General features: G+C 48.7%; 4 protein-coding genes across 4 annotated transcripts; all 4 read left to right on the plus strand.

The window, feature by feature from the left end:
* Positions 1 to 1940: 1940 nt before the first annotated feature.
* Positions 1941 to 6685, plus strand: FPOAC1_001670 (uncharacterized protein; the record flags this gene model as incomplete). The annotated part of the gene is made up of 5 exons (XM_044846267.1): positions 1941 to 2333; positions 2383 to 4478; positions 4536 to 5510; positions 5562 to 6042; positions 6098 to 6685. 5 exons carry the CDS (start codon positions 1941 to 1943, stop codon positions 6683 to 6685), a joined length of 4533 nt encoding a protein of 1510 aa, XP_044712183.1.
* A 1028-nt stretch (positions 6686 to 7713) lies between these two features.
* Positions 7714 to 8364, plus strand: FPOAC1_001671 (uncharacterized protein; the record flags this gene model as incomplete). Its single annotated transcript, XM_044846268.1, has 2 exons — positions 7714 to 7944; positions 8011 to 8364. The coding sequence occupies 2 exons, from the start codon at positions 7714 to 7716 to the stop codon at positions 8362 to 8364; spliced, it is 585 nt and encodes a 194-aa protein (XP_044712184.1).
* A 1127-nt stretch (positions 8365 to 9491) lies between these two features.
* Positions 9492 to 10978, plus strand: FPOAC1_001672 (uncharacterized protein; the record flags this gene model as incomplete). Its single annotated transcript, XM_044846269.1, has 5 exons — positions 9492 to 9556; positions 9613 to 9945; positions 9994 to 10163; positions 10213 to 10428; positions 10482 to 10978. The coding sequence occupies 5 exons, from the start codon at positions 9492 to 9494 to the stop codon at positions 10976 to 10978; spliced, it is 1281 nt and encodes a 426-aa protein (XP_044712185.1).
* Positions 10979 to 11869: 891 nt separating this feature from the next.
* Positions 11870 to 16078, plus strand: FPOAC1_001673 (uncharacterized protein; the record flags this gene model as incomplete). Its single annotated transcript, XM_044846270.1, has 3 exons — positions 11870 to 12054; positions 12110 to 14308; positions 14356 to 16078. The coding sequence occupies 3 exons, from the start codon at positions 11870 to 11872 to the stop codon at positions 16076 to 16078; spliced, it is 4107 nt and encodes a 1368-aa protein (XP_044712186.1).
* Between the last annotated feature and the right edge of the window lie 1968 nt (positions 16079 to 18046).

Raw genomic sequence — 18046 nt, forward strand, 5'->3', positions numbered from 1 at the left:
GTCTTTGATGCAACTCCAAGGTAGTGAATACCTGCCTACCTACTAAGGTATCTACCTACCTAGGTTAGTAGTTGAATTAGCCAGCAATTGTGAAATACTAAGTTCTTTGCTACTAACCCTATAGTTATTCCATATGACACCGTCTTCTACAGGTAAAGCGATTTTAAGCTATCAACAAGATAGTTTTAGAGGATCTATTTATTCTTAAAGTATGAGCGGTCAAGTGACATGATTTGCCTGTTGATGCGAGATTTTCATTATGTGGTTTGGTAAAGACAAATGTCCGCATAATGGGACACTTCGATTCAAGACGAGTCTGTCACTAAGCAATAACATGCGAGATCATAGGACTGTCACTTTGAAAAACATAGCAAAACGCTAGAGAGTGTCACGATCCACTATCACTGATAAATTTACCAGCCAAAAATGCTTGTTGGAGAGAATCGAAAAGTGACAAATCTTGTTGTCGACAGGGAGTTATTCTTGAATATGGTTTATAAGTTCTACGTATCGGCCACTTTTCGACTTTAAAATTTCTTCATGATATATCAAGATAGCATGCCCATAGTTCTTAACATGTATATCCATGAGTCTTGCTGATAGACTCATGGATGCTAGACTTATTATATGCACATTTACAAGCTGCCACCCGTTAGGGATCCACCAGAATCCTGCCATTTTCGACTTGAACAAGTCGCTGCTTAACAAACAACATGCCTGGATAGGGTTTGAAGCATCTTTCGTTTGAGCACGCGTTCCGTTACCAACATGCCCTTATGCGTTGTCACGCTGGTGAGAGAGAGGTTCGACTGATGAGACACCTTTGTAGCTGGGCTAGTAACTGGTCGCCCTACTGCCCCGCCTGAGCCGTCAACAGGGACTAGGTAGGTAGGTATCTATTCCACAGGTAAGGCACCAGAATCGTTGAGATACATGGAGTAATATGTACTCTGTTAGTTCAAGGAGGGATAGAACACGACTGGGACAGTCAGTCTGCGACGATAACTTGAGAAGTAAATACGGGGTCCCAAGATAGAGAAGCAAAGGAAGGGTGACCACAGGACGATAATGAACCCTTTTGTCAATGTAATATGAGAGGTAGTGGTTTGCGTCACCAGGTTCGGAAGGACAAGACACTGCCCCTAGCTTTTCGGTCCCAGGTTCCAGAAGACAAGCATTCTTATCAATCTAATCAAGCTGCATCAGATTAACATCTTTAAAATGCGCCGACAGCCACTTGACTTGCATGTCGTATTTTTATTCAAAGTTTTACATCAATGCTATTTGACAACAAACATTCCCACGAGTCTTATAGTCACCATAACATGTTTAAGCAGGACATCAAAGGGGACATTGATGTAAATGATTAAATGAATCGCCCTGCTTACGTCTATTCCTAAAGTAACTGATTTCTTTGTTAAAAGGGGGCCATCTTTGTCGCCATGATAATGGAAACCTCCGAAATCGAATCATGTTTTTTTTTTTAGTGACCTTTTGGGCAATACCTCCCTGCCCTGTTTCTTCCGCATGCATTTTACGGGGGAACACAAGGTTGTAGCCTTAGCACGCTACCTCCCTTACAGGTACCCGCTAAACTCAAGGTGGTAGTATACCTTTAAGCGAGTGAATCTATTCGCCTGTTAACAATTTCTCCACATCACCTGCCCTTCTGACCACCAACTTTGACATACTGCGCTGGCTGTCCGTACCTACCTCTCGTCTCCAGTTTCAGGTTCTCACCCACTATACCACCTTCCCAAGCCCAAGCACTCTTTTTCGATCGTTTACTCTCAGCGCAAACTCAGCCGCACAACATATTCTCTAATATTCGTCCCATCAGTATTTTCAATCGCACGTCAAACGCCGTAGCGATAAGCGACACGAACTTCGGATTTATTCCTTCAATGGCACCGTCGCCGATTGCGACGTGATCGCCCACCATGTCGGAGTCGACGTCAAAGTCGATCGACGCTGGCGCTGCTGTCGCCAATGCCCTGGATTCTCGCGATCCTGTTGTCGCAACTGCGCCCGCCGATAGTAATCCCAACAATACCGCGACTGCCAAAACCGACCCAGCCTTCTTGCATTCGCCCCCCGACAGTAACAACACGGCCAAGTCAGATGGCTCGGATTCTGAATTAAGCGACCTTGAGGACGAGCCTATTCTCAGCGACCCTCCGCAGCCGGTAGATCCTAGCGACAAAAACACCAGTGATGAAGACAAGGACAAGCCTAGCCATGAAGACATTGGAGAAGTGCTGCCAGATGACTGGTCTGGCGCTGTTCCCATCTTCAAGCCAACCATGCACCAGTTTAGAGACTTTAAACGATTCGTATGTCACCTGCAAGTCCCTCGCCCTCCTCTGCTAATGACCATTATAGATGGAAGCCGTCAACAGCTATGGTATGAAGTCTGGTATCATCAAGGTTATTCCACCACAAGAATGGATAGACAGTCTTCCCAAGCTTGATGACCTCGTCAAACAGGTCAAAGTTCGAGAACCAATCAAGCAAGATATCATGGGCTCCAACGGCACCTACCGCCAAGTCAACATTGTACACGGTCGATCTTACAACCTTCCGCAGTGGCGTCAACTCTGTGACCAAAGCGAACATCAGCCCCCAGCTAGACGTGGCGAGCGACGCGCCAATGCTGAAAAGCCAAAACCACGAACACGAACGACAGCACCTGCACCCAAGCCCGTTGATCCTTCAGTTCCCAAGAAGAGAGGCAGAGGACGACCGGCTAAGCGCGGTGGCAGAGGAAGACGGGCCAACCCAGAGCCAGCAGAAGACGCAGAGGATCGACCTATGACCCCGATCTCTCCTAAACCTGATGCAACTGAGATGGATGACAAGCCCGTCGAGTCCGTCGAGCAAGATCCAGGCGAGGAGGTTGAGGATGACTATGAGCCCAAGGTTGGCCGTATGGGCGTCTCTCGACCAGCCAGGACCAAAACCCAGACAGTCTCGGCTCGTCGTAAATACAGCCGCCGGGAGGGATCTGCTATGATCGACGAAGCTGCTTTCAAGGACTGGGATTACAAGATGGAAACATCCGAATATACACCTGAACGATGTGAGGAACTTGAGAGGGCATATTGGAAAACCCTCACATATGCGCCCCCTCTTTACGGCGCGGATCTGATGGGTACGCTCTTTGATGAATCGACCGAGGAGTGGAACCTGAACAAGCTGCCCAACCTTTTGGATGTTTTGGGAACAAAAGTTCCGGGAGTCAACACTGCCTATCTATACTTGGGCATGTGGAAAGCAACGTTCGCATGGCATCTTGAAGATGTTGATCTCTATAGTATCAACTACCTTCACTTCGGTGCCCCGAAGCAGTGGTATAGTATCTCCCAAGCTGATGCTCGTCGTTTCGAAGCTGCGATGAAGAATATTTGGCCCACCGACGCAAAAGCCTGCGACCAGTTCCTCCGACACAAGGGATTTCTTATTTCTCCCCAGCACTTGAAATCACACTACAATATCACCGTCAACAAAGTCGTGTCGTATCCTGGAGAATTTGTCGTTACATACCCATATGGATACCATTCCGGCTATAATCTTGGCTACAACTGTGCTGAGGCTGTCAATTTTGCACTGGACTCTTGGCTCGAAATTGGCAAGATTGCTAAAAAGTGCGAATGCGCTCAAGCTCAGGACAGCGTCTGGGTTAATGTCTACGAGATCGAACGTAAGCTGCGCGGTGAGGAAACCGAATATGAAGAAACCGAAGAGGAGGAGGAAGATGATGAGGAAGATGACGACGATGAACAGTCTGGAATGCCGACACCACCGTCCATCTCGGGCGTCAAGATTAAGGAACCTCGTCGCAAACGAAAGCGTGGACCCGGTGATAAGAGTGGCAAGGTCAAGGTCAAGAAGATCAGGCTTCGGCTCAAGGCCAAGGCCGAGCCCCCTTGCTGTCTCTGCCCCAATGATACACCATCAGCAGACTTGTTACCCACAGATGACGGTAGGAAGGCGCACCGTCTCTGTGCGCACTATCTGCCAGAGACATATATTGAAACTATTGACAATCAGGAAACCGTTGTCAACGTGTCGGAAATTCAAAAAGATCGACTCGACCTCAAGTGTCTTTACTGTCGCTCAAAACGTGGCGCATGCTTCCAATGTTCCCAGAAGAAGTGCGCCCGGGCGTATCATGCGACTTGTGCGGCGGCTGCTGGCGTTTTTGTCGAAGAAGAAGAAGTGCCAGTTTTTGGTGAAGATGGCACCGAGTACAAGGAGCAAGCTTTCGAATTTAGTTGTCGATTCCATCGGACCAAGCGTGATAAGAAACTCGACGGAGAGCTATTGGACATGGACACGCGTATCCAAACGTCAGCCTCAAAGATCCAGCCAGGCGAGACTTGCCAGTTCCAATACCACAAGGGTGATATTTTTGCTGGTGTTGTGATTGAGAACCGGGCTGACGAGCAAACACTTCTGGTTGATATTTTGCCTAACGGGTATGGACGACTTCTGAAACAAGATGAATTATCAGAGATCAAACTAACTTCTTGCAGTGATCGTCTCGAGGTTCAATGGAAGTGGTTGCTGGTACCCGATCCAGCTGATTACCGACTTCCAAAGGCATCGGCAAATGCTATTCCCATGCCCGCTTCACAAAAGGCCAAGGACAAGCTGAAGACCAGGCGACTTCATGACGGAAAGCCACAGAAAGACGATCCGTTCGTCGAAGGCTGCACATGGGCCGAGTTCCAGCTTCATCCTGTTTCAAACAAGGAACAGGTCAACATTGACTTTTCCAAACCCGACCAAATTTGGCATTACTTACCAAAGACATCGACTGATGCTCGCGCCCAATTCACTGAAGATCCTGCCAAGCAACGCCATAACCCTCAAGGCAATTTCCTTTCTACGGTTCCTAAGCCAGTGAAGCCAGTAAGACCACCAAGGGCAGTTCCACCCTACGCTCAGCAACGACCCTACCAGCCTGGGACTCCTTATAATACTGGTCGACTGGAGAGACCGTATGTGTACAAACCACGAATTCCTGCCGAGAGCAACTTGCCTACAATGGGTAGCTTCACCACGCAGAGGTTCGCACCGACTGCCCCTTTACCTGTCCCAATTCAACATCATCACACGCAGTACCCATCATATGCGCAGCCAGTACCCCCTGGACACCAGTCTCCTCATCCCGCATACTCTGCTCAGAGGTTTGAGGTTAGATCATCTCCAGCACCCATACCGCCTGGAAGCACTCCCACAATGCACAATCCCTTGAACGCACCTGTGCATTCTCAGCACACGCAATGGCCAAGGGTGACTAACGCTTCTCATCCTTCTCCCGTGCCTGCAGCTGCTGCTGGCGTAACGTATTTTCATAAGGGTGTTCACCAAAGCCCATATCAAGCACCGGCACACCATCAGCAGGCTCATCCTGTCCAACAACAAAATCATCACATGAAAGCATCCTGGCAGGTACATCAATCGATCTACCAGAGGTATCCCTTCTTCCAGGTCAACTACAACAGGTTCGTGTGGTAGACCCCCGTTCAACGGGGGCCTTGTTAACTCTTTCTTAGGGACTCAAATAAATACCGAACGCCATATGCTACTCAGGGAGGCTTCACAAACGGGTACGAAGGTAATATGAGAGCGCATATCATGGCCAATCCGGACGCCTTCCTGAGAGGTCAACCAAGCAATTATAACCACGGTGCCCACAGCTCTCCGTATCAGCGGCCATCTGCAGTTCCACCGCCAGCACCGTCCCCTTCACAGATGCCTCCCAGTGGGCATGAGTTCAGACAACAGTCTTTCCCGAAAGGAGTACCGGCGCCATCGCCAATGCCGACCCATCCGACCTCTGGACAATTTCCTCGCCCCGCCCTCAAAGCGCAGTATTTGCCCCCGATACAGTCACAGACACAGGCGCAGGGGCATCCGCAACAGTGCCAGCAACCCCAGCCGAACCCTCAACAAATGCGGAATCCCCAGGACACTACTCAAACCCCTAACCAAAACAGTAAACTCAAGACTGCAACAGTCTTCAAGCCGTACAAGGTAAGTACCTGGAATTCTCGATAGGAAGGACGGGTCGGCTGAACAGCCAATCCAGATACCACCCAAAGAGTCGCCAGTGCCATTGCCGGCAAACTTTTTGGCGGCAATGACATCGACGCCGAATACTATGGCTGCTGCCGGTCAACTGGCTCTGCAGCAGCCCTCGAACAAGGGTTCACCCGTTGAGCCCAAGCCTGTGCGAAAGGTGCAAGCAACGCAACAGTCGCCATCGGGGGCATCCACTCCAGGCAAACAGCCGCTTGGTGCTAAAATCTCCGAGACGCCTGTGCCAATTCCACGACTGCCGGGTTTCGTGCCCGTCTCGACATCTAGAGAACAAGCTGCTTCGCCACAGACGCATGTGTTAAATCACAATCAGTCAAGTCGACTTTTGCCTTCGCATCAGGGCAGTCCAGTGACGCCTGTAGCCACAAAAGAGCAGATGACACCGTCTGTTCGGGATGGCAAGCTTGCACTTACCAACGTGAACCCAGGGAATGCGCCTCAGACCGTATTGGCGGAGCAAGCCAATCTTTTCCAGCCACATGACTTCCCCGACGTTCCTGGAAGCGGATCTATGAAATTCATGGACAGTCTCTTGGAGAATATCCGTACCATTGCACGTCGCGACGAGAAGCCCTAGGCTGTTGCCAGCACAGCGCACCTCTGGACTTTACATATAGATACCCTTATATAACGGCAATTGTTTTTTATTGGACTCATGGGACGGCGTTTATGGAACACGTGCAGTGAATGGGGTCTAAGGAACATGGAGCGATACGGATGAGATGAAATGAATAGCCCTCATGAGGAATGAAAATAGCCTTGTGTAGTGTTATATTAAATCCAAGGTGAAACTATCTCCGTCATCTTTAGTCTAAAATACAATTTTACGATTTTGTGAAGGCAAACAACACGAAGCCTTTCAAATTTAGAGGATAAAGATACTTGTGGAGAATGAGCGAAGATGGCGTTAGGATAACCTCAACTTCGCTTCGGATACATACTTCTTGTGTGCTACGTAAATCAAAACACTCGGATGTTTGCTGATTGATTGTGGTGAAGAATTATACTAAAGTAATAACTAGGTACTGTATGTTGGTTGAGGTTGCATAACGGCCTGCGACTTGCTCTAACTGAACAGAGAGGTCTATCTCACCCGAGATTTGTTCCTAAGGGTAGTAGAAACAGATCGCTGAGCTTTCAGGTATAATAATAGCGAACGACGAAAGGGTCTACTCTAGGTAAAATGGCATAATTGTTAAATACTTACTAGGTACCTACCTAGGTAAGTACCTACCTAGGTACCTAAGTACTGGGGTGTCTGGATTTGTCTCTGGCATGTTTTCTGACAACCTGTGGCTCCCTCTCCTTCCTCATGACTTGGTATTTTGGGATATGACCACAAGGTACTTCTGGGCACGGGTGACAAAGTTGAAGCTGACGCCAAGGGGCATGGCTTTGTGAAACAAACGGCCGGCGGGCAAGTCAAAGCATGGAACCTGTCAGCTGGGTGCCACTGCGCAATACTGTTCGGGCACTTGGTGTCACTGCAGCGCTTCGCCGGGCTTGGGCATAATTCCAGACTCATATTTTCTTCAATAAATCAAAATCTTTTCCCTTTCTCTTCTTTTTCTTCATTCTGCCCATTCTCTCCAACACTCTGTCAACATGGCAAACTCATCAGCCTGGACAGACGAGGATAAACGAATTTCAGCTGTCCGAGATCCCGACTTTCCTCGATGCTCTTACACTCGTGGATGCCACCTGGGACAAGGAGGCTACGCAAGAGTCTATAAAGTTCTCGATCGCCGGACTGGACGTGTCTTTGCCGGCAAGACTTCCCCTGAAGCAGTTAAGCACTTGCGAAAGGAGGCCAGGATCTTGAGGAGCCTTCACCATGTAAGTTCTTTTTTTTCTTCGGCCTACTTACCTATTCTTCTGCGTTGAAAACTGATCGCGTAACAGCCCAACATTGTCAAGTATATTGAATACTTTGAAGAGGAGAATGACCCGTCTGCCAACATCCTCGTCATCGAGCTCTGCGCTGGTGGGAGTCTGCAGGATATAAACAACAACCATTCTGACGGTTTAGCAAGAACGGATGCTCTCCGGGTCATGCTTCAAGTCTCGCAGGCCGTCGAATATCTCCACGGGCTAAACCGCTTCCACGGAGATCTCAAGCCGCGGAACATCCTCATCCGTACATGGGATCCTGTCGAAGTCGTTGTCGCCGATTGCGCAGAGATTATGTCGATCAATCACATGCACCACCACAAGAGGCCTCACGGAACGCACTCATACTGGTCACCCTATATCTAGAGGCATCATGGGCACGCCGGAAAGAGCGACGACATCTGGGCTCTTGGCATTTCGTTGCTGGGCATGATGGGGCAGTCTCCTCATTTCTACAAAAAGGAGGAACGTATGTATCCACGTATATGCGCTACGCACGCTCGCAACTTGGATAGGCTGAACCCTGGACACGAAATCATCCAGATCCTGCTACGACTCCTTGAATGGAATCACAAAACAAGAATCACTGCGTCAGAGCTTGTGAAGTTGACGGCTGAGCTGATGGAAGCGAGACGCACTCAGAACGACCCCAAGGAAACGATGGACTTGGAGGTCCCCGAAGGAACTCGGGTGGTTGAGTTCTGGTAGATACCTGGGTGGTAGATCGATGAGGATATGGGCCGGCTTGCTACGCCTAGCGAATTGGATGAGTTAGTCATTTCAGGGACTGGTAACGGCCATGAAATTGGTTAACCGGATAAACAAATTTGCTAGGTTCTAAGCTTTAGACTAGAATTCGGATTGAATGTAATGAACTAGCCTGCTATTTCGTCTCCTGTGGCAGTCTGATTGATGTGCCTGAAGTTATTTAGCTTTTGAAGCTCCGATCATGTTATGCTGAAACTGCGGTTCATGCGATGAGATGAGTGAAATAGGTAATAATCGGAAGGAAACCCGACATATGTATCCTGTTAACTGCCGGGAGTCAAGCCTTGATTTGATATTGTTTCAACTTCCAGGGCATGTAAGTTGTCGAACCAATCCTGACAGAACAACTCCAACTATAATGCTCATGATTGGAGCTAGGTAATGACGCGATCAGCAGCAGGACACTTTTGGAACATTAGTCATCACAATATTCTCCGGTCACGGCGATGTCGCAACCTCTGCGACTTGTCAAAAGAAATAACTAAACTAAGTGAGAAAAAAAGCAGACCTGATTCGCCTTTGCTGAAAGATTCAAGCGTAGGTAACCTCTAAGGGCCTTTCTACAAACGTCCCCATTGGACTAACACGGAAAAGCTTCCTTGTTGATATTGCGCTCCATATTAACCCCGAGCCGCCCCTCCTCCCAGCCAATGCTCCGTACTACGCTCCGGAGCAGTATTATCCCTCTTCACTTCTCAAGACAATTTTCGAGCAGTATCAGAATCATGAGCAATCAAACTCAAAAACTCCAGCCCGCGGCCCGTGTCCAGGGTCAGAAGAAAGATGTCTGGTAAGGTCCCTCTAAACCATCGTGTTGAAACTGTGGCTCCTAACTCGGCCGAATAGGTCCATGATCAATGAAGCCGCTGCGTCTTCACCCATCCAGCCTATTGTGAACCTAGGTCAAGGTTTCTTTGGATACAATCCTCCCAACTTTATTCTCAACGCCGCCAAGGAGGCTTTGGATCGTGTTGAGTGCAATCAGTATGCTCCTGCTAAAGGACGGCCCCGTTTGAGGAAGGCTTTGGCGGATGCATACTCTCCTGGTTGGGGACGCCAGTTGGATCCTGAAACTGAGATTATTATCACCACAGGTGCCAATGAGGGAATGCTGAGTGCTTTTATGGGCTTTATCGAACCCGGCGATGAAGTTATTGTCTTTGAGCCGTTCTTTGACCAGTAAGTGCTTTCCATTCCATGCCGAAACATTCTCTAATCTCAGTTCAGGTACATCAGCAACATTCAGATGCCCGGAGGCAAGGTCGTCTATGTGCCTCTGCATCCTCCCAAGACTGGAGCCACCAAGGACTCATCAGCTGCAGACTGGACGATTGACTTTGAGGAGCTCGAAAAGGCTTTCACACCCCGCACCAAGATGATTGTCATCAACACTCCCCGTGAGTAGTGCCAATGATTCGCGCTGACCTCAGCGCTGACACTTAGCAGACAACCCCGTTGGCAAGGTCTTTTCCAAGAAGGAGCTACAAGGTATTGCAGATCTTGCTGTTAAGAACCAAACCATTATCCTCTCCGATGAAGTTTACGACAAACTCTACTATGTACCATTTACTCGAATCGCCAACCTTTCTCCTGAAGTGGAAAAGTTGACGCTCACTGTCGGCTCTGCTGGAAAGAACTTTTATGCCACAGGTTGGCGTGTTGGTGCGTTCGATCTGTTCTCACTTGATAAAATAATTCGTGCTTACAATTTACAGGCTGGTTGATTGGACCCCAAGAACTCATTCAATATGTGACTGCCGCCCATACACGAATTTGTTTCTCTACGCCCGCCCCTTTCCAAGAAGCCTCGGCTATCGGTTTCGAGCAGGCCGGCAAGAATGGTTTCTGGAAGGAAACGATCAAGGAGATGAAGGGAAAGATAGACCGCCTCAAGGAAGTGTTTGAGGAGCTGAGATTGCCCGTGACCTACCCCGAGGGTGGTTACTTCCTTCTCGTCAATATGGCCAAGGTCAAGCTCCCGGAAGACTACCCCTTTCCTCCTCATGTAGCAAGCCGCCCACGAGACTTCAAGCTGGCGTGGTTCTTGATTCAGGAGATCGGTGTTGCGGCCATCCCACCAACAGAGTTCTATACTCCGGGCAATGCGCACTTGGCAGAGGATTATATCCGATTTGCTGTGTGTAAGAATGATGATGTTTTGGAGCAGGCCAAGGAGAGGCTAAGGGGGCTGAAGAAGTATATTCAAGAATAGATATATCAGTAGGCAAATGAAGGAGAAATGAATAAATCCGTCAAAGAGGGTGGATTAGATTTTAGATGGATGATTATATGATATGTACTTGCATTTGAGACTGTTTCTAGAGATATAAATGGGACAAACCAGGGTGTGTAGCAACTCTCATGTTAGCTTGCATGTATTACGGTGTAGATACTAGAATATGACTAAAGTGACATGTACTCAAATATCTCAGTTTTTTCTTCAGTATACATTCACCGCTATACATTTATTTATTATGTATTAATTATCTGCATCTCTCGACTCCGATATCAAAAGTGGAGGATCCCGATCGTGGAAATGGCCTATCGTAGGCGCGGAGCCGGCCGTTAGCGAGGTGCATCGTGGGGAAGAAAGAGGCTCCTTGCTTGGTCCTTTCCTTCCCCGCACGAGCATTGACTGCGGAAGGTCGGGTGTAAATCTGTATTAGGCTTATCAGTGGCAATTAGTTAACGTTTACACGTCCTAGACAAACAATTCGTGATCCCTCATTCGCCCAGTATTCGTGACAAAAAAACATCTTGTTAAGGAAAGGGAAGGTGCCGATGCATAAGGACCGACTGCTCTGCTCCTACCAAATACCATGCAGAAGCGGATGCTATCTTTTACCCGCTGGCTAACCTGTGACGGCCACGTCTCGTGAACTTCCCCCTCTTACAGTACAACCTGAAGTGCTACTGTACAACGCCTCGGTTCGTCTATTGATAAGAGTGCTTTAAAAGGGTCCTTGCCTCTTAATTCAACCGTTTTTCTGTCCTTTCCCATTCTGATTTTTGTTCTTCTTTCTCTTCTACAGCCCAGGCACTTCCTAGAGGTTATTTTACACCCTTCCATAGGTACCTACATAATACCTCCACTAAAGAAGTCATGGCGCCTAGCGCTGTATCGCCCGTGAGGGACACCAACCCTGAACCGCTGGCAACCTTGACTTCCAAATTTGACGATACTCTACGATTCTACCTTAATGGAACCAAAGTCGTCCTGGATGAGATAGACCCAGAAGTGACAGTCTTGGAATATCTAAGGGGAATCGGTCTCACAGGAACAAAACTGTAAGAGTTCGCCCCATGGTCGCCGAAAGCTTCCCCAATGATGCTAACAACTCAGTGGCTGTGGCGAAGGTGGTTGCGGAGCCTGCACAATCGTGGTCAGCCAGTATAACCCGACTACCAAACAGATTTACCATGCCAGTGTCAATGCCTGTTTGGCTCCCCTGGTCAGTTTGGACGGTAAACATGTCGTTACCGTTGAAGGTATCGGCAGTTCCCAGAAACCCCACCCTACTCAGGAGCGTATCGCCAAATCAAATGGCAGCCAATGTGGCTTTTGTACTCCCGGTATCGTGATGAGCTTGTATGCCTTACTACGCAATAACAACTCTCCCTCTAAAGATGATATCGAAGAGGCGTTCGATGGCAACTTGTGCAGATGTACTGGCTATCGGTCCATTCTAGATGCGGCTCAAACCTTCAGCGTTGATAAGCCCGGTAGCAAGTTTAAAAAAGCAGGTGGCAGCGGGTGTTGCATGGAAAATGGCAACGGACCACCCAGCGGAGGCTGCTGCATGGACAAGGCAAATCTGGACGACAAACCTATCAAGCGATTCACACCACCGGGTTTCATTGAGTACAACCCCGATACGGAGCTTATCTTCCCGCCCGCTCTGAAGCGACATGAACTACGGCCTCTGGCCTTCGGCAACAAGAGGCGTAGATGGTATCGCCCCGTCACTACAGAGCAACTCTTGCAGATCAAGAGCGCTCATCCCCAGGCCAAGATTATTGGTGGAAGTACGGAAACTCAAATCGAAACCAAGTTCAAGGCACTGGAGTATCCTGTGTCCGTCTATGTAGGCGATATCGCTGAGCTGCGTCAGTACAGTTTCAAGGATGACCACCTCGAGGTTGGCGGTAATGTTGTCCTGACTGACCTGGAAAGCATCTGTGAACATGCTATCCCGCATTACGGACGTGATCGTGCCCAGGTTTTCGAGGCTATGCTCAAGCAGCTCAAGTACTTTGCTGGCCGACAAATCCGAAATGTTGGTACTCCAGCAGGAAACCTTGTTACAGCTTCACCAATCTCGGATCTCAACCCCGTTTTATGGGCGGCGAACGCTGTGTTGGTTGCAAAGTCTTCGACTAAGGAAATAGAGATCCCTGTCTCCCAATTTTTTACTGGCTATCGAAAGACAGCACTTGCTCAGGATGCGATCATTGCTTCAATACGCATTCCTGTCACCCATGACAAGGGCGAATTCTTCAGAGCATACAAGCAGGCCAAAAGGAAGGATGATGACATTGCCATTGTCACTGGAGCACTGAGAGTTCGTCTGGATGATGAAGGTATCGTTCAAGAAGCAAACCTCATCTATGGCGGTATGGCTGCTATGACGGTAGCTGCCAAAACAGCCGGAGAATACTTGGTAGGACGACGTTTCGCCGACTTGGAAACGCTAGAGGGAACAATGAATGCACTAGGTCGAGATTTCGACTTGCAATTCAGTGTTCCAGGTGGCATGGCGTCCTATCGAAAGTCTTTGGCATTTGGATTCTTCTACCGGTTCTATCATGACGTCCTGACGGTTACCAACGGAAGTTCCGAACAGGTTGACAAGGAAGCTATTGACGAGATCGAGCGAGATATATCCAATGGCGAGGTAGATGAATATGCCGCAGTCGCTTACGAAAAAGAAGTGACTGGAAAGGCCAATCCCCACCTGGCAGCCCTCAAACAGACGACCGGCGAAGCGCAATACACCGACGATATGCCTGCATTGAAGAATGAGCTGCATGCTTGCTATGTTCTCTCGAAACGAGCACACGCCAAACTCCTCTCTGTCGATTACTCGGCTGCTCTTGACATACCTGGAGTTGTAGATGTTGTTGACAAGGATGACATGCCCTCTCCAGAGGCCAACAAGTTTGGTGCTCCTCATTTTGACGAGGTATTCTTTGCAGAAGATGAGGTTTTGACAGTGGGCCAGCCAATTGCTCTGATTCTAGCGACATCTCCTCAGAGGGCGCAGGAGGCAGCGCGAGCAGTCAAGATTGAGTACGAAGATCTTCCAACAGTGCTTTCGATCGAAGATGCTATCGCCGCTGACAGCTATCACAACTTCTACCGGGAGATCAAGAAAGGAGATGTGGAGGAGGCCTTCGAAAAGTGCGACCATGTCTTCACTGGAACAGTGAGAATGGGTGGACAAGAACACTTTTACTTGGAGACAAATGCTTGTTTGGTTGTCCCCAAGCCTGAGGACGGAGAGATAGAGATCTTCGCCAGTACACAGAACGCCAACGAAACGTGAGTTTGCCCACAGTCTTTCCGGTTACATACTGACAGCCCGCCAGGCAGGTTTTTGCTTCACGAGTGTGTGATGTACAATCGAACAAGGTTGTCGTCCGCGTGAAGCGACTGGGGGGTGGTTTTGGTGGAAAAGAATCGCGATCTGTAGTACTCAGCTCCGCCTTGGCACTTGCAGCAAAGAAGACCAAAAGGCCGGTCCGATACATGCTAACTCGAGAGGAAGATATGGTAATCAGTGGCCAACGACATCCTTTTCTTGGTCGGTACAAAGTTGGTGTGAACAAGGATGGTAAGCTCCAAGCCCTGGAGTGTGACGTCTTCAACAATGCAGGATGGACTTTCGATCTCAGCGCGGCCGTATGCGAGCGAGCCATGACCCATATTGACGGGTGCTACGACATACCAAATGTCCACATTCGTGGACGCCTATGCAAGACGAACACAATGTCCAATACAGCTTTCCGTGGGTTTGGTGGTCCTCAGGGCATGTTCATCGCAGAGTCGTATATGGAAGAAGTGGCTGATCGACTGGGAATGCCTGTCGAGACACTGCGACAGGTTAACTTGTACGAGAGTGATGGAGTGACTCATATTGGACAAGGCTTGGGAGATTGGCATGTACCACTCATGTACAAGCAGGTGCAAGATGAGGCTATGTACACCGCACGCCGACATTTTATCACCGAGTTCAACGAGACCAACAAGTGGCGGAAGAGAGGCTTAGCACTGATCCCAACCAAGTTCGGTATCTCTTTCACCGCTTTGTTTCTGAACCAGGCCGGAGCATTGGTACACATTTATCACGATGGCTCTGTTCTAGTAGCTCATGGTGGTACGGAGATGGGACAAGGCTTGCACACTAAGCTCACTCAAATTGCTGCACAAGCATTGGGTGTACCACTGGACAACGTCTTCATCTCAGAAACTTCGACAAATACGGTGGCCAACGCATCCGCAACGGCTGCGTCGGCTTCGTCAGACCTGAACGGATATGCCATCTTCAATGCATGCGAAATGTTGAACGAGCGATTGGCACCGTACCGAAAGAAGCTTGGCCCTGAGGCGACGATGAAAGACCTCGCCCACGCCGCTTATTTTGATCGCGTTAACCTTTCAGCGCAGGGCTTCTACAAGACGCCTGAAATTGGATATGATTGGACCACCGGCAAGGGCAAGATGTTCTTCTACTTCACTCAAGGAGTTGCGGCAGCTGAGGTGGAGGTCGATCTACTGACTGGAACCTGGACATGCATTCGGGCAGACATCAAGATGGACGTTGGCCAGTCCATAAATCCAGCAATCGACTATGGCCAAATTCAAGGTGCTTTTATCCAAGGTCTCGGTCTCTTCACAATGGAAGAATCACTCTGGTTGCGCAACGGCCCAATGGCAGGCCACCTCTTTACGCGGGGACCTGGAGCATACAAGATCCCCGGCTTCCGAGATATTCCCCAGACGTTCAATGTGTCGCTTCTCAAGGATGTGGAATGGAAGGAACTGCGCACGATTCAGAGAAGTCGTGGTGTAGGTGAACCGCCGTTCTTTATGGGCAGCTCTGTCTTCTTTGCCATTCGAGATGCACTCAAGGCAGCTCGGGCACAGTCCGGAGTCAAAGCCACGGTTGGCGAGAACAACTCTGAGGGACTTCTCAGGCTTGAGAGTCCAGCAACGCCTGAGAGAATCAGACTGGCTTGTGAGGACGAAATTATGCGCAAGGCCAGGGTTGTGCCTAAGGAAGGAGAAAAGAGCTTCTTTGTGGCGATCTGAAGTACATGATCTATATCCTGCTCAGTTTGTGATGATGATATGATTGGTCATGAAGGTGTTTGGGAATACTTTGTACATATGAAATAAGGGTTGGCTTTACCTAATGGATTCGTAGCGTGTACATACACACGGAATAGCATGAATCATGAATTCGCATTGAGCCTACGGGACTGCGTGCTGTCTCGTTATGATCCATTGTCGAGGAATATTTGATTCCGTACTTGAGCCTAAGGTTTAGGAACGACTGGGCTGGCAACTCAGTATAGACACAGGTAACTGGTCTACATATTAAAGGTGTAGACTATTATGTAGACCAGTCGTTGAAGACATAATAAATTCTGTCGCGAATAGCATCGCAGGGAAATAATACAACGCAAAAATATGTCCCAGACGAGCAATTGCCGAATGCGGAAAGGTGTTTCATGCATGCGAGTTTATTTAGCGCCAATATCTTCACCGAGGGTCAGGGTAGTTAGACTTATTGGACCACAGTGCCTAGGAACAAATCCTACAAAGGCAGTCAGGCAAATCTTGAGGGATATGGAAGCTTTGCCTACCTAGATATAATGATGATAGATTAGGGACGACGGCTGAACAGACATGAAAATTTGAAGCTTCTATGAAAGTAAAAGTTGAGCAACCGCATTGTAGCTACTATTCCAAACTTGAATATACTACCTGGCGTATTCTATACGTTATTTAAAACCTATCACAATTAAGACGCGATATATGTTTTGCTATAGGTAAGTAGTAGGACCAGTGGTGTGAACAAGCACAGTCTACAGCTAATTCAGCACTGTACATGTCCCCGTTTTAGTTCAGTTGGTTATAGGGGTAATGAGGTGCTTACGTGCTCCTCAAAGTCTGTATTGAGTTTAATTTTTTAACACATAGGAAAAAGGTTGAGATGTTACGTCGGGAACTTTTAAAGTGCAATTAAGTCATAAGGAATGCTCTGTTCATGACAAGTCCTGGGAAATTATGTATAATAACTGCAATCCGGCGCTACGGACTGTCATCCGGACCCCCGTCCCGGCCGTCTCGGGCACCTTCCATTGCTTGTTCACCGTGCTTGTGACTGAGGGAACCGCTGGCACCTTCCCTTGCCCCCACTGCCGTTGATCTGGCTGTCGGGCAGGCAGGCAGACAGGCCTAGGTACCTGTTAGCTTGCCCCAGGAAGTAAAAAGCAGAAGTGAGGAAGGCAGGTGAAATAATAACTCAGCTTAAGCTCTAGCCAGGTTCTCATTTCTCAAGGTTCTAAAGACTTCCCAACTTGTTCTCGAGTCTACCTAAGTTATTAAACCAAAGATATCCGAATATTTCACATTTCCACCAATAATTAACTACCGACAACTCTTGCTTTAGTATTACAATAGTCACCATAAACTGGCTGACCGACGGCCCACTTCGTTCATCACTTGTGCTGCTGCTTGCTTCTAGCTCCACCCGCAGTCACTGCTAACTTAGGTGGTTATACCAAGCCCGGCCTATTTTGGCCCCAAGCCTTGGCCAAGGCCAAACTTCACCGTCCAGGTCCTCTTCAGTCTTTTTGTCTTCTTCGACCAGACTGCTTCTCGCATCTGGTATCCCTTGTTCTGAACTCTTCCTCAGGCCAGCCACGGCTGCTGAGCTGTCAATTAATCCTTTGCGTTTCGTCACAGTTAATGTTCATCAACAATTATCCTTTCAACCGTTTCGGCTCACACCACCTGCGCAGCCACTTTCCATCTCCCCTCCCCCTCCACGGGACCACCTCACGCGCGCGCAAGACTCTACCAAAGAGAATCGGCAAACCGAAACACCAACGAACCTGCACAGGAACCCGCGCATATAACCGCGAGAATCGTAATCGCATCAACGTGCCGCAGATAAACGTGCGAATGGACCGTGTCGCTTCGGCTGAGCTGTAGACCATACAAAACTGCTGCAGCGAGCCGCAGATGATCTACGAACCCGAAGCCGCTCTG

Source organism: Fusarium poae, chromosome 1 (genome assembly GCF_019609905.1).
Source record: "Fusarium poae strain DAOMC 252244 chromosome 1, whole genome shotgun sequence".
NCBI lineage: Eukaryota > Fungi > Ascomycota > Sordariomycetes > Hypocreales > Nectriaceae > Fusarium > Fusarium poae.